This window comes from Poeciliopsis prolifica, unplaced genomic scaffold (assembly GCF_027474105.1).
Source record: "Poeciliopsis prolifica strain line A6 unplaced genomic scaffold, Auburn_PproV2 SCAFFOLD038, whole genome shotgun sequence".
Lineage (NCBI taxonomy): Eukaryota > Metazoa > Chordata > Actinopteri > Cyprinodontiformes > Poeciliidae > Poeciliopsis > Poeciliopsis prolifica.
In genome coordinates this window covers 5,562,855-5,577,671 of record NW_026562413.1, presented here as the reverse complement: position 1 = coordinate 5,577,671, position 14,817 = coordinate 5,562,855, and the positions used below count along the sequence as shown (strand labels likewise).

Genomic DNA, 14,817 nt, shown 5'->3' with positions numbered 1-14,817 from the left:
TCATTTTTAAACCATAAATCACAGTTTGAAAGTCCTTGGAGAATTCTAGATTTTTGTTTTTACACAAAAAATTCTAAATCAAATTTTTTTTTCTATCAGTTGTTTAGCCCAGAATTTGTTGTTCATGTGCATATTTCATACTGAGATTAAGCCTAATTAGACTAAAGATGTCTGGTTTAGCCATATGTGAACAAAGTTGCATTGGCTAACAAGCTGAATAGGCAAATCTGACACGCCATAACATTTAGATCATTTCCAGCAGTAGAATTTGTAAGGTTTTACAGTTCTGATCACCATTAAATGCAGTTTTATTTAAAAATTAAATTAACCTGAAAGTAGAGATTTGCCAGGAAGGATTCTGTCATAATTGCTGGCAGCTTTTTGTTACCATTAAGCTTAGAAACATGTTGTGTTTTTTGTTTTATAATATATTCTGTCTTTTAGCTTTGAAAAGCCTGGAATCCATCACAAAGAGATGCTTAACCATAAGCATCAAACCAGGTGATAAGATCGGTATGTGTGATATCAGCATGCACAAATCTGTGTGTGGAATTGTGAATTATCAAGTTAATTTTATCCTTTTGCATTTCAAACAATGTTTTAACAAGTTGTTTAAATTATTTCCATAGTTTCTTGCTTTAAAAATTGTAAATTTGAATCCATTTTCCCTTTTTAGATCATCATCCAGTCACTGCTCCTTCAACTAAGGAGGTCAGATGCTTGATCCACTGCCAGGTGATGAATTGTGATTCATGCACAACTTTAAATGTCATCAAATCACAGTTTGAAGCAAACGCTGACATTTCCGTCCCCATTTCCTGTTCTTCTGCATCTCTTTCTATTAAAAAAAAAGAACTGCTGTGAACGTTTCTCCAACATGTTCAGGTATTTGGAGCATTTAACAAACGACAAACACATAAGGGTAAGTCATTTTATCTTACCCCAAAATTCTTAACAAACAGGATTTATTATGGTCGGTCGCCTAAAAACTCTAATCTTCCACAGATGATGCAGGAACTTTCTCAAGGTAAAAAGCTCAATTTAGTCAAATATAAAATATGTGTTTTGTGTTTAATTAATGCTTTATTAATTGATGTTCTTTCTACAGATTGGACAGGACATTTTTATGACCGAGGTACGTTTACAGTCTCGACATATTATTAAATCAAAGCTTTAACAATATGTGTCCGATGTTCAATAATAAAAAGCTAGTTTTTCCTTTTTACATTTCTCGTAATCTTTTGTTTGGTAGCTCACATACATGACATTTAATAAAAACGGTTTTGGGGTCTGAGCATGAAGCTCAATGTTGTGAAGGCAGTACTCAATTCTGTACTACAGTAACAACAAATAGAGAAACTGTTTCTCTTTTATAGTTATGCTTTATTCAAACATGTCTGTTCAGAAATCAGAGCATTTGAGTGTTGCTGTATGTGAGCCGTTTCTTTATCTTGGCTTTTGTCCATGACTGCTTCACAAGGGGGCCTCTAGCTCCTCCTTTGCCTGTGATAAAAGGATACAGATTTGTGATTTTGTGGAAAATGTAAGTAATTTATAATCACTGAAAATAGGCTAGGAGCAAATGCATGTTAATAATGCATTAGTAAAAACGAAGCTGTTAGGTTTAGACCCCTAACATTTTTCACACTATCTGTAAAACAGAGACACAGGCAATTGTTATCTTCTTGCAAGGAGAGTGCTCAGAGACTGCTTCAGTTACAATCACCCAACTCACTCTGAAGCAGCTCCGCTCGCCAGGCTTTTTATTAAACAGGAACGCCCTAACTACATGATGTCTCAACCGTTAAAGGGTGGGGGAGAAACCGGTTGAGACTATTTTTGCAAACAGTTCTTCACACTTAAGTGTATAAAAATAGGAATGGAAATGTTCCAACAGATAAGGATGTGGTTAACTATGACACACAGAAAAGAGGAAATAACATGTTCTGTAGGTTTGCCGTCGTTACAGCTAAAAGGTGAGATAACTTATATACATTTTTCTAACAGAAGCAAATAGCTTTTCTCAGCTATAAAGCAGTGTGTGCATCAGCACAAACTGTGCCAGTCCTCTGGATCACTTGTCTTAATTCTGATCCTCCATATCTAATATTGCCGAATTACTTCGAAAGCCTTCAATCAGGTTCTTAGGAAATGGAAAAACATGTAAAACATGCAGGACACTTGAAACTTAGAAATGGTAAAAATACTTTAAAAATGGAATTGCATTCTTAACTAAACCCAAAGATTGAGCTTTACAAGCTTCAACCATCTGCTAATGTTTCTTTTTTCTTTCCCCCTCCTGATAGGAAAGTTCTATGTGGACCTGTACACGTACATCAACGAGTCTTTAAAGAAAAATATGCCACCAGTCGGTAAGGTCACATGCACGTTTATACGCAATACGTGATGGTTAAAAAATATTTATCTTTTTTTAATTGATTTATTTTTGCATTTTTGTGCTGCAGGAACATCGCTGGTTATGACGTGCCTCACCTCGGTTTCTAAAGATGACCCATTTTATCTGTGCGTCGCCTGTCAGGAATATTTTTGTCAGTCTGACATCCGGAATCATTTTGAATCCCGAAAGCATCTCATAAGCACTCAGGTTAACTTCTATTGTGATAAAGTTCTGTAATTTCTTCTTTTTTTTTTTTTTTTTATGTACCTCTTTCTGCACCTTCTTGTGATTCCACTTTAGCGTTAAGTCCTGATTTTCTGATTTTTTCTTTTAAGCGTTTTCAGTTAAACTATTGTTTCCATTGTCTGCAGTATTTTAAGAAAATGTTATTTCCACGTGGTTAGGAAATTAGCTCGTGTAAAGACTTGTACTGTTAAGATGACATGTCTTTAAAATTGAATCTAAAATGAGGACATCCAGCCGAAACACCGTATATAAACAAAGTGAAAACATAATGCCGTTTCTATTATGATGGGGTGAAAAACTAAAGCAGTGTACCTCATATTGTAGGATGCAGCAGCTGTTCATTTCAGTTAAAACATTTATTTTAACCACTGGCTTGTTTAATATTCTCAGTTGTATCAGAATCCCTGGCTGCTGCCCTTTGCCTGGGATGGCGACCTGGACATCAGGGCCCTGAGGTGGACGGCATGGAAGGAGGATCAAAATCGAGGCCGGATCTTCCTGAAGGTGACTCGCAAGTCTTTAACATGTTTATATCAGCAACTTACTGCTTCCTCTGGGTGTCTTTTTTTAACACAAATATTCCTACAGATTTTTGACGTTCCATACTCAGTATTTCATTGCCTTGACTCTCATTACCAACAAGGTAAAAACTCAAACGTGGCTCCCTTAATTTCAAACAAACATGCTTGTTGGGTGAAATGACCCAAATTTGACAAATCTTCTGTTTTTTTTGTGACTACAGTATTTCACAGACTTCAAGTGCAATATTGTGGTTTTATGCATAAAGGTTTGTAGAGTATCATAATAAAGAATAATTAAAAAAAGCAAATAAATCGTAATCACCTCCTGTTCTAAGCTGATGTACACATTTTTGTAAAATGCCCTTTCAGTTCCACAGAGCAAGACGTACCGCAAAAATAAACAGAACGAGCAGTTTCCTCTGCTAGGTGAGTACCCCGTTTGGCAGAACTTTGTAAAAAAGAGCACATTTTTATTTTATCCGCCTCTTATCCGCTTCTTCTTTTATCATTTAACAGAACAATTAGGCTGTGATAATGAACTGCTGGTATTTTGCTGGGACAGCTGCGCCCGAGCAGCTAATGCTAACTCTTTATTAGCTGCTCGCTGTTTTCCTCTTTTGCCTCCAAAGTCTCCAGTAAACAGGGAATGTATTTTGGAGACAATAAACGTCGCTAGTAATTTTTTTTAGCTGGAAAAAGGCGCTAAGTAAATATAACAACGCCGTTGCTAAGGTGGCAACAGTGCAGAGCCATCTGCTTCGCTTTACGGCAGTGCTGCTGCAAAATGCCGCGCATGTGTCGTTTTGAGACAAGTGCTACTACAAAACGGCAGATACCGCTATCGAACGAATATTCGCGTACATCCAATCCCAGATTCGAATGTAAGGGCCGATTCCGATTATGCCTGAAACCACGTGATCAGGCTCGATTTTTCAGTCACGTGGTCGGATCGAGACGTCATACCGAATAAAAATAAGGGAAAAAAATCGCAAAACGGGCAAAGCCTGCATAATTTAGGATCATCAGGTGGATTCTGAGCCAGATGCATAATATTCCACAGTAACGCTCGTAGTGTATTTATGTGTTTTACAGGCCAAGAGTTCCTCGCTCTGCACGACGTGGCCGAGGCACCGGACCAGGTGGAGGTGGGATGCCTGTGTCTGCTCTGTGAAAGGAGAGTATACAAGGAGGAAATTGAAGCTCACGTCTTCAGCCGGGAACACGTGTCCACATTTCTGGTCAGTTTGGTTTTGTTTGTATGTTCACTTCTGCTGCTGTATGATGTCTTCAGGTTGTTTGTGGAAAACACTTTAAAGTGGAAAGTTAACATTGTGAAGACAAGACAAAAGCAGGGAGTTCAGAGTCATGTAAATGTGATGTTATACTGACACTGATGTCAAAGCTCCACTTTTGTGAGCTTGTGTGGAGTCATAGAGTTGGGACTGTGTGACAACATGTACAGCAAAAATGATCATAGTCCATACTGTAATGTTTGTGTGTGTTTAGGACTGTTTTCATCCGGGCTCACTGACTTCCTGCACTGTTGATGCTGAAACGCTTCTGGACTTGGCAAAGCAGGCAGCAAAGCTTCACTCTCCGTCATGCATGCAGGTATTTCATAATTTAAATCCAATTTCTGGCCCTTTTTCAAGTATTAATATTCTCTACTCTCTAAGAAAATTTTCTTGGATGAACCAGTCCCGGATTCCTGCAGTTACCAAGAAGGTGATCCTTTGGATTCTTAGAAATATCAACCCTGGTATCTTTAACTAGATTGTTTTATTAACTTTTTTTTTATATATATATTTATATATATATATTTTTTTTCTAGCAAAGATGTTCTTGACAGATGCAAAGTGGAGAACAGATAATGAAGATCTTGTGCCTCCAATAAACCCAATGCGGAAACTGGGTAAGCCAAAACACAGAAAGTACAAACACAGACAGTTTTACAACAACTAAGGAGTATCCCAAGAAGATGAGACGTATACCAACTGCAAAAAAAAAAATGCTCAAGGTTCAGGGAAAGTCTAGTTTTGTCTTTACTTGCAGTTTATCAAGTTCTTTCTCTCTAGGATGAGAACACTATGGTATAAAACCTTTAAATGAAAAACAAACTCATAATATAAAACTACTAATGTAAGAGTGATAACCAAACATAATCAGTCTATCAATAATAATTCTATAACCTTTTTTATGCAAGAATCACTTTACATCACTTGTTTTCATTTTCTATGTTGGAATGCCGTTCTTTAAATCTTTCCCCTTTGTCTTCTTATAATTGAACTGCAAATTTATATACTTTAATTTTGCTCACATGACTTATATTTATATGGTTGTATTCGTAGTTGAAATTAAATGTGCCTTTTTATATTCTCTGAATTTGTCAGTTTCCAGGATCCCTCCAAAACAAACTAATAAACAGCAAAAGACAGAAGACCAGAAAACATGCACCGACACTGACACGAAAGAAAAAGGCCCGAATCAAAAAGAAAAAGGCCCGAATCAAGAAGAAAAAGGCCCGAATCAAGAAGAAAAAGGTCCGAATCAAGAAGAACAAGGTCCGAATCAAGAAGAACAAGGTAGTGGCATGGAGGCACTGTCGAGAGAAACCAAAGAGGCTGCAGAAAAAGAAGGATCTCCAAAAGTGTGTCTGACGGATTTAAAAAATGAAGGAGAGACGGTCCTGTCTGAGAAGTTGAGCACAGAAGAGACTATGACTGAAAACCCGAAGGAGACGGTCGTGGAGAGCCACAAAAATACAGAAGAGAATAACAGTGCTCTGAGTAAACCAGAAGGCAGCTCAAGCATCAAACCAGAAGCAACCCAACAACAAAAAAACAAGAGAAAAACAAGAGACGAAACCAGTGGAAATGGATGCGAAATGAGCCCAAAAAGACGGCTGCTCACCTCCAACGAGTCGTCCACCAAAATGTCACAAGAAAGTGGCACAAAAGTGATCAACACAAGTGCAGCTGATAAGGAGGAGGATCATAAGAAGGTTATATATGTTTATACATATATTATATTTTAATTTGTTGCTGTAATGCCTCTCTGTTACCTTGATAAAATTGCAGATCTGCCACAACATAATGTTGTGAAACATTATTCATTTGTACTTTAACAAAGGAAAACTGAACATGCTGCTAAATCTTTATTTTTTTTCTTCTTAAAGGCGGTGTGCTACTCCAATGAGCGAGGCGCAGCGCCAGGCACATCCGATAAAAAACCCACAAACGACACAGATCAACAGAAGTCATCCCTCTCTGAGAACTTCCACACTTCACCTGTTCCCAAAAGTAACGAAGAGCCCGACGACAAGAGGAACGATGCTGCTTCAAGTCCTCAAAGCACTAACACAAAATGTAAAGCAGACATTTCTCCAACCAAAACGAAATCATTAACATCTACTAAATCTGAAAAACCGAGAGCAGTTCCTTCCACCACTCCAACGAACACATTGAAATCCACCGCAGGCCCTTACACACAGATAAAAACCACCACTTCAAAAACATCCACTCCAGAGTCCCAAACAGCGTCCATGGCACCAAAAAGTAAAACGCCATCTAAAGAAACATGCAGCGCTGCGTCCTCTTCTGACACAGGATCCGCGGCGACGCTTAAACCCGAACATCCTCTCAAATCCAAAGATCCAGCAGCACCTAAGAGTAAGGAAACATCATCTGCCACTTCTGAAATGGCTAAACCACAAGGCATAAACATAAATACCAAATCATCTGTAAACACATTGACGGGGAGAAACCCAGACTCTGAAACAGCTGCTCACAAGAGGAAACCGCCGGCCTCTCTTCACCAGAAACCAGAAGAAATCAAGAAGGTACGGAAAGACCTGCCTCATGTTGCTTCGAGCAAGACGACGCCTGGCGGAAATGTTCCTAAAGTTGGTAAGCATCATTTAATTTGCATAAAATGTCACCCCTGTATGTATTGGAGTCTTTTTAAACATGTACACCTTCTTGCCATTGGACAGGAAAGAACTACCTGGTTGTGGTGTCCTGTGAACGAAAGCAGCAGGTCTATTGTCTGTTGTGTTCAGTCAGACTGAGTGCATCCAGCCACCTGACGAACTCTGTCCACCAGTACAAATATGTGGTATGTGAATGTTAAATCGTGATCCGAGTACAGCTGCAGCTTTGGAGGAGGAGAGTCAATGCATTGATTTTTTTTTAAAATTTCCTTTCACTAGAAAATGAAATATCCTGAATGGTCTGGGAATGAGAAGATGGAAAACGAGTTAAACCGCATCGTCGATAAGTTGGCAAATGTTGACAAAGAGTTGCCTCACACTCAGATTGTTCAGGTAGGTTGAGATAAATCGGCTTCTTGTGACTTTTGGAAAATAATGCACCAGAGAATGAGATTTACATTGTGTTATAATGTTGATTTCATTTAAAAATAAAACAAACAAACAAAAAAAACGTTTGAATGGATTCCGTGAATCACCTATTTCCACAAAATTCCTCCTTGGAGCTGCAGCCTCCAGTTGAGCTTCTTAAAGAGTCAGAGGCCAATTTATTGATTAATTTATAATTTTCTATTTGCACTTTATGTTTTCCTCTTCTTTTTTTTGTTCTGAAGGAATTCAATTATTCTTGTGTACACAAAAAATATACGATTCAAAGTTTTATATATGCCTCATGTTGTTTGTGTGGATATTTGCTTTTCCTAGAGATTGGAGGTGAAAAAGGATGCGTACCAAACACTTGGACAACTCCCAGACCACTTGGGTAAATGTATAATATTTTAATCTGCATCTCCTAAAATCATACTATTTCTTTCTGTTTGTCCTGCTTTATTTTGATAGACTGTTAATTTGACCAAATGTTTGAGACAGAATTTGTTATTGAGGAAAATATTCACAGAAAAAAAAAGTTTGTTCTTGGATAAGAACTGACTTTTTTTTGTGTGTCAATTTTGTATTCCTACTTAAGCTTTTGTGCCTTTTGATTCTCAGCTATAGAAAAAGTGAAAGCACTGGTGAAACAAAGAAACCTGAAGGCCTCACCGTCTCCCTCAGTCGATAACACAGAGCAACCTTCCCAGGGCATTTCCAGTCCCTGCGACGTTTCGAGCTCAGGTGATTGTAAGTTTTAATGTTAGCTTGGCGTAGCTTCCTCTAATTTACCTCTAGTTATCAAGTGACACGTGTACACCATTCATTCACATTTATGATGTTGGTTAATGTGTGTGAGTGACATTCAGCACAGTGGTCAATAATTAGTAAACCTCTTCCTCTGAATGTTGACCCTCAGGGATCCCAGCGTTTCACGATCAAACGTCAGACTCTGCAGATGGCCATCAACTCTGGCCAGGCCTGGACCAAGTGTCGGGTGAGATGTCAAATGAGAGTAATTATGCAGCTTATTCTAAGGAGTGTCGTCTTCAACCTTTTTATGTCTTCGTACACAGAAGTGGAGTGCGTCGATGAAGACGCTTTGTCTTCAGGTCGATCATTTAGCGAAAAGAGCTCGGATGAAGAATATTTGCAAGTGGATAAAGAGACCCAGGATGTAGCCGAGACCATGCAGGATCCACAAGTCTTAGATCAATGTGCTCAAGCCGACGATACGGCAGGTATGCTGGGTGTGTTTTTTGGAGGTTTTCTATTCTGTCTAAAGTAGAGATGTATGGAGTCTGATTTAAGTCTTGTACAGTAACAAAGACCTGTCCGCTTTTCCTGAATGAAATCATTTTTAGGAAAAATAAGAGCACTCACCCCCTTCAATTTTTATGTTGAGGAATAGCAGCCAAACATTCATTTGAAATACTCCAGTTGAAAAGCTATTTGTCACAACTGTTCCTGTTTAAAGCGGTGTAACCTCAATTGCTCTTTTTGCATCAGAAAATTGTCTGAATTCAACTCATCTGGAAGCAGTTGGTTTCAATTGCAGTTGGTTCATATTTTGTACCTTAAGCTTTAGTTGCACCAGCTGTAAAGTATGACATTTGTTGTCTTTGCCGAGCTTGGAAGTCGAGATGTTGTTGTGCGGCGTTTAATATTTTGTCCTTCTTGCCTCCCATCCAGGGACGATCCTCAAAAGTGCAGGAAGGCGTTGTCCAGCTGAGTTACAGAGACACCAGAGGACAAGTGGCAGAGATCTAGAAGCACCAAACCTGATTCAGGAGCACCAACAATCAATGACTGACAAGAACATCAAACCAAATCCCATTCCAGACGATAAAACCGAAGGCGTCGCAGGTATGAACTTTTCGACAACGTTGTCCTTCAAAAAGCTGACAAAAGTTTACAATTCCAGTTGAACGGAAATTGTTTTTTATGTTTAATTTAGAAACTCCCCAGCTGAATCAGCTGAAGGTGCAAGATGACAGTCGGTCTCATAGAAAAGTCACACTTGTCGTGGCAGGACAGCAGAACCAGTCAAGCCACAAAGCCAAACCAGCTCCTATACTTCACTCACGATCTGAAGAGCACAGTTCTTCACAGGCAATCTCCACTACTTTGACTGGTAAGTGCTGAGCATCAAAAACTGCCACTGCTCTTTGACGTTTGTGCACAGATTTTTAGGTTATGTGTGTTTTTTTTTTTTTTTACAGGAAAACGTTTTCTACAATCCAGTGATTTGCAAATTTTCCTGACGGCAAGTAATCAGGAAAATAAAGTTGTTGGTGAGTGTCCCTCTATCAGCGTGTCCTCAGCATCCCGTCTCTTCGTAGAAGCACGTAACACGTTAAACTGTTTGCATTTACCAGGCAGGGCGTATGTGTTGGAGTGTCGTAGTTTATATCAGAAAACCTTCCTGTGTCAAACCTGTGAAGAGATGCTCTCATCCCGAGAGATCTGTCAGCATATGGTCAGCCTCAGCCACCAGCTCAAATACTTGGTGTGTATTGGAAATGAAATGCAGGAATTGTTCGAAAAAATGTTTGTACGTTTTTATAATGTCCGTGTTTTTCAGCGGAGGGAGGACCAGAGGTTCCTGGACATGTTTTGGCTGCAGGATGACTTACCTCTGGACTTTAAAAATCAGATTTTAATGAATGTTATCCAAGCACTGTCAAAGCGGGAGAAGGCTCTTAATGTTGAACTAAAGGTACGTTGAGTCAACGGAGCATTTCTGTTATCTAGTTTCGTTTCAAAGTGTTCTTCACTTTGACGCTTTGAAAAAAAAAATAACAACGAAAAAGCTCCGACTTTGTGTTTTTTCTTCAAGTGCATATGGCTGACACTTGAGGAGCATAAAGTTCTCCAAGCAACTCCTTTTGGCAAAGGTAACCGTCAAATTAATTAGTAAATGTTGATGAAATTTGTGTTCTGTGTAAATTGTACCTGAAAAGAACTAAAACGCACAGTTTGTCTGGAGAAATGTGTAGACATCTTTCAACCATGGTTTAAACCTCTTCCCAGCTTTCTCCCTGTTGTGTATTTTGGCCTCCATGATTCTTGATCACCAATCTTCTCTCATAAAACCTCAGAGGACAACATTATTTATACTGAGCTTAAAACACACACAGAAAGGCAATCGTTTGCTCCGGGTTTTATTTGAGGATGTCAGAATAAAGGGAGAAGAATACAAACACACCACACCTGCCATGATTGTACGGAACATGTTTTGTACTAATCTGTTTTCTGTGCCTTCACTATGCTTTTTTATAGCATTAGAAATGTTGAAAAGCCTCAGAGATGAAGACTTGAGAGCTTTCCATCCGTCTGCCTCTGCTGACCACCAGACGAGAGAGCGTCACAAGAACGGTTAGCATGCACAGTGAAAGATGCTTTGTCAAATAACGTCGCACCGCTCTGCTTAACATTTGCTTTTAATATCCCAAATTTCTTGCCTCCTCCCATCTTCCAGTGCATTCATCAGTTACATAAAGTAATATAAATTATTTTGCAAGATACTACACGTAACTTGACTTTAACACGCACCACATAACGCTTATAAAGCTGCATGAATTAGCCTTGACAATTACGCTTTTAAGCAAATAGACTCTAAATTCAACATTTTATTCCTGTGTTACAGAACAGCAGACTGCAGAGCCACAGTGCATGCGGGAGTCTCTTCATGCAAATAGCATGTTGGCTCAAATACTCAAAAAAGACCAAAGAAGGGAAATGGGTAAGAATGACTAATCTATAAAAGGCTAAATATGTTCTTTAGTAAAAACTGATATGTCTCCATGTTTAATTTCATATCAACAATAGTCATGATAGGATGCAGATATAATTGATAGTTTTTACCGTACGTGGAGAAAGTGTTAATAATTCGGTAGAATGATTAGTCCGCACTGATTGCCACAATAGTAGATTTGGAAATCTTTGCAACAAAAGTAGTTGCAAAAAAGTTAACTATGTATTTTAATTTTAGTAAATTATTAGCTCTCTTTTCTTATTCTGTTTTCTTATGTTTTTTTGTCTTGCATCATGTGTTTACAGCTGATCAGAATCCAGGTAAATCGCAGCCTGAAGAGCCAACCCTGGCTGAAAGTGTTGATGCTGTTGGAAGTGGAAGAACGTCCAGGACGGACGTAATCTCTTCCTCTTCAAAGACTGACCATGCGCTCCTTCCAGACCCAAATGCTGGTGCACAAAACCTAAGGCCTCTAGAAGTGAATCCTCCGAACTCAAAAGTTGATCCTGTTGTTCCTTCAAGCTCCACTGTTGTAGGTGTCAGTCTGGAGCCCTGCAGCAGTTCTCTCCAGCCACACTACACATCGTGTGTCTCTCAAATTGAAGGAAGCCCTCGTCCTCTAGAGCTGAATGCTCCTTTCTCAAAACATAACCTTGTTGTTCCTTCAGGTCCCCCAAATCGCAATCTAAACACATTTAGTGGTGATCCTCTACAGCCAGGATTCAATCTGGGTGTCTCTCAGCTCAGACGAAACTCTGGTTCTCTTGAACTGAACAACTCAGTAACTGATATGATTCCTTTAAGCTCTGTGAGTCTCGACCAATTGGTCAGGAGTGTTCCTTCACTCAGAGATATAATCTCTACGGATGAAGATTTCTGGAAATTTGCTTCGAAGCTAATCTCTATGATGAAGACTTGCAATCAGCCAGCTTTAAATACTGCTGAAAGTAGAGAGGGCATGAAGATGAGTCATTCACTTGTTGTTCCTCAAGAAAATGCTACAGTTCCCACTGCTGACCTCAGAGAGCCACACAGGCTACATATCGGTGTTCCTAAGGACATCAATGAGACTGGGATCAATCAGCTGCCCATTAATACCATCATAACTTCCAGGTCCACCCACATTAAGCAGACTTTTAAAGGCCAAACTCGCACTGACGTGAGCAGATGGCAACAGCCGCCGACACCGAGCCACACTGAGACCGTGGCGTCTCCAGAAGGCGTCAGCCCTTACATCCAGCCTGCTCATCTCCCACGTTTGCATCCAGGTTCTGCTCCAACACAGAGCCCGCTTCCCCTCAATGCTTTTAGCTTTCACCAGCAGTATGTGTATCCGAGCCAGAGCTACCTTCAGCCGGTAGTGAACCCCATGAACATGCCTTCATTCGGTTACAGTTTAACAGGGCAGAGGCCTTTCATTTGCACGAACAACAATATGCAAATGTTTTACTGCTGCAGGAGGCCAGGAAGTGAGCAATGACTTTATCCAATTTTTTTTTTTTTTTTATGCTGACTAATATCTTCAGCTCAGTTTGGTGTTTTCTTTTCTGTCTAATGTAAATCTAACTTTATGTTTTGAAGTCAGTGTTATCTTGTTAAAATAAATGGGTGTTTATCTTCTGATCTAAGGCTACAAGTGAGTTCACTATGAAGAGGTTTTACGACTTGAAGATAGTTTTAAGCTACCTCGGTATTTTTTGCATGCATTTTTTTTTTTTTATAAACGGACACGTTTCTTGTTTGATGCATCTGTTCAATGTCAAATATGTTTTATTTCATTGGTGTATTTGAATAAAATGCATGCTGTCTACTTTTTTAAAAAACACTTTAGTCTGATTGTTTATTTGGACTACATCATGCACTGTGCACGACTTGAAAATCTGAAAGAGCTCTTAATGGACAGGAATGTCATAATCAGAAAACAAACTTGTGGATTTTAAATCCAGGCATTAGGTTCACACTGGATTTATAGAGGGATCCAACCAACCCAGGTCTAAACTATACACACACCACCTCTCATATTAAGATGAGCATGACTTTATGTATTTTGTCAGTGGTCTTCATGGTGCTGATGTGAGAGAAGCGGCTGTGGCGGCGCATTTTGCAAGGGCCAGTTGCAGCTGCAGCAGCAATCAGGTAATAATATTGAAAGAAATGGTTTTAATGCAAAAATCTATTTAAATGTTTTTCCCGAACTCTGAAACTGATGGAGCTAATTGGAAGAATTTGAGGGAATTGGGATGACAACTCAACCCTGATGCATGCAGGCAAAACCGTGAGGATGAGTGAGGTCCAGCAGGGACGGTGTGGGATTCTCTCATTCCTCCTGTTCCCAAGTGATGATTATTATATAGTCTTCGTGTGAAGTAAAAAGTGTTATTTCTTTTAACAATTGAATGAAATTCTTTACTCATTTAAAGTCTGGGAAAGTATGTAGGCCAGGGAATCTGCAGAACCAGTTGGATGGGTTTCCTGTTGACCCTACAGCAGTTGCAGCAGAGTGATGAGTGGACTAATACTTCACCACAAGTACCAACTTAAGGCGCCAGAGTTTAACAGATAACATATAGTTTAGGTAAATATAGTAAGCCATAAGATCTTAACAAATTTCTCCATTGAATGTCACAAGTTCATTGTCACAAAGGTCCGACGATGGTTTTGGTTTGCAAAATTGTTCTATTAGCAAACCTGATTTTTGGAAACTCCCATATTTTGAACAAGAAGATGTTTATCATTTAAACAGTTAACTGACCTTTCAGTGAGAACGAGGTTGCATCCTGTCCACTCTGTGGTTACATGGCTCTGCATTAAACCTGTTCAACTGGAACTGGCTCTGGGCCAGGGAGTGACCGCAGTGTGTCGAAAGTCCTACATATTGTTACAGGTCAGATTTAGAACTGCAGTCTTTGTGATAGTTTCCTCATACACATGACAGCTCTCTGCTGTTCTGCAGTCCTTGGATCCTCTTAGCTTTGATTCAGGGCCTCTGGGCACCTTGGTGTGTGAGAGAAGATGGTGTGCATGGAAGGAAAGCCAGTTGTTCCTCTGCTTTGCAGCAGACTTTACGAGTTCTGCTGCTGTTGTTACTCATAATCAAGCCAACGGCAGCCTGTAGCAGGAGAATGAGGTGGATTTGACCTTTAACCAGCTTGAGTTAGATGGAGTTTCAGTCCCTGCTCTTGACTGACAGCTGCTCAAACTCTCAGCAGTTTGAGTTCCTCTTTTTAATTTCATGTTTGCCATTTGCTTCCTGAAGGAGCCAGTGATCAACACTGATCAACCTCTTAGTTCCTCTTTTGTCTTGGTTCACAGACCCATCCTGTCCCCTTCAGTGAGCTAACGTCTCTATTTTTAGCACATCAACAACCTACATTACATGATTGCAGATCATAACTTGAGTACATTGAAGATTATCAGTACATATTGCTGCTGCTTCACAATCTTGTTAAATTTATAAATTTGGTGTTTCAGAAAAACTGAATATTATATAAAAAGACAACAACTAAAACCGTTGCTGTCCAATCAGCTAATTAACAAATGG

The 14,817-nt window shown here is 39.4% G+C and overlaps 1 protein-coding gene across 4 annotated transcripts in view; it reads left to right on the top strand.

Moving 5' to 3' along the window:
* The window catches only part of LOC129374987 (uncharacterized), a 31,990-nt gene extending 18,889 nt beyond the window's left edge, over positions 1 to 13,101 (top strand). The window contains exons 14-45 of one of the 4 annotated variants that reach the window (XM_055053723.1): positions 445 to 501; positions 677 to 735; positions 854 to 922; positions 1,006 to 1,027; positions 1,109 to 1,135; positions 2,307 to 2,372; positions 2,466 to 2,605; positions 3,035 to 3,148; positions 3,233 to 3,287; positions 3,387 to 3,431; positions 3,535 to 3,591; positions 4,258 to 4,403; positions 4,672 to 4,776; positions 4,842 to 4,890; positions 4,997 to 5,077; positions 5,556 to 6,166; positions 6,341 to 7,070; positions 7,157 to 7,278; positions 7,373 to 7,486; positions 7,856 to 7,913; positions 8,141 to 8,269; positions 8,439 to 8,516; positions 8,596 to 8,769; positions 9,212 to 9,385; positions 9,477 to 9,653; positions 9,742 to 9,813; positions 9,898 to 10,028; positions 10,104 to 10,238; positions 10,359 to 10,416; positions 10,802 to 10,897; positions 11,169 to 11,264; positions 11,582 to 13,101. In XM_055053723.1, coding sequence (XP_054909698.1) covers positions 445 to 501; positions 677 to 735; positions 854 to 922; positions 1,006 to 1,027; positions 1,109 to 1,135; positions 2,307 to 2,372; positions 2,466 to 2,605; positions 3,035 to 3,148; positions 3,233 to 3,287; positions 3,387 to 3,431; positions 3,535 to 3,591; positions 4,258 to 4,403; positions 4,672 to 4,776; positions 4,842 to 4,890; positions 4,997 to 5,077; positions 5,556 to 6,166; positions 6,341 to 7,070; positions 7,157 to 7,278; positions 7,373 to 7,486; positions 7,856 to 7,913; positions 8,141 to 8,269; positions 8,439 to 8,516; positions 8,596 to 8,769; positions 9,212 to 9,385; positions 9,477 to 9,653; positions 9,742 to 9,813; positions 9,898 to 10,028; positions 10,104 to 10,238; positions 10,359 to 10,416; positions 10,802 to 10,897; positions 11,169 to 11,264; positions 11,582 to 12,756 — 5,222 coding nt within the window. In that variant the 3' untranslated portion in view covers positions 12,757 to 13,101. Of the gene's footprint in view, positions 1 to 444; positions 514 to 676; positions 736 to 853; positions 923 to 1,005; positions 1,028 to 1,108; positions 1,136 to 2,306; positions 2,373 to 2,465; positions 2,606 to 3,034; positions 3,149 to 3,232; positions 3,288 to 3,386; positions 3,432 to 3,534; positions 3,592 to 4,257; positions 4,404 to 4,671; positions 4,777 to 4,841; positions 4,891 to 4,996; positions 5,078 to 5,555; positions 6,167 to 6,340; positions 7,071 to 7,156; positions 7,279 to 7,372; positions 7,487 to 7,855; positions 7,914 to 8,140; positions 8,270 to 8,438; positions 8,517 to 8,595; positions 8,770 to 9,211; positions 9,386 to 9,476; positions 9,654 to 9,741; positions 9,814 to 9,897; positions 10,029 to 10,103; positions 10,239 to 10,358; positions 10,417 to 10,801; positions 10,898 to 11,168; positions 11,265 to 11,581 lie in introns of all 4 variants that reach the window. The other 3 variants (XM_055053721.1, XM_055053720.1, XM_055053722.1) reach the window with 3 other exon arrangements.
* The last annotated feature ends 1,716 nt before the right edge of the window (positions 13,102 to 14,817 follow it).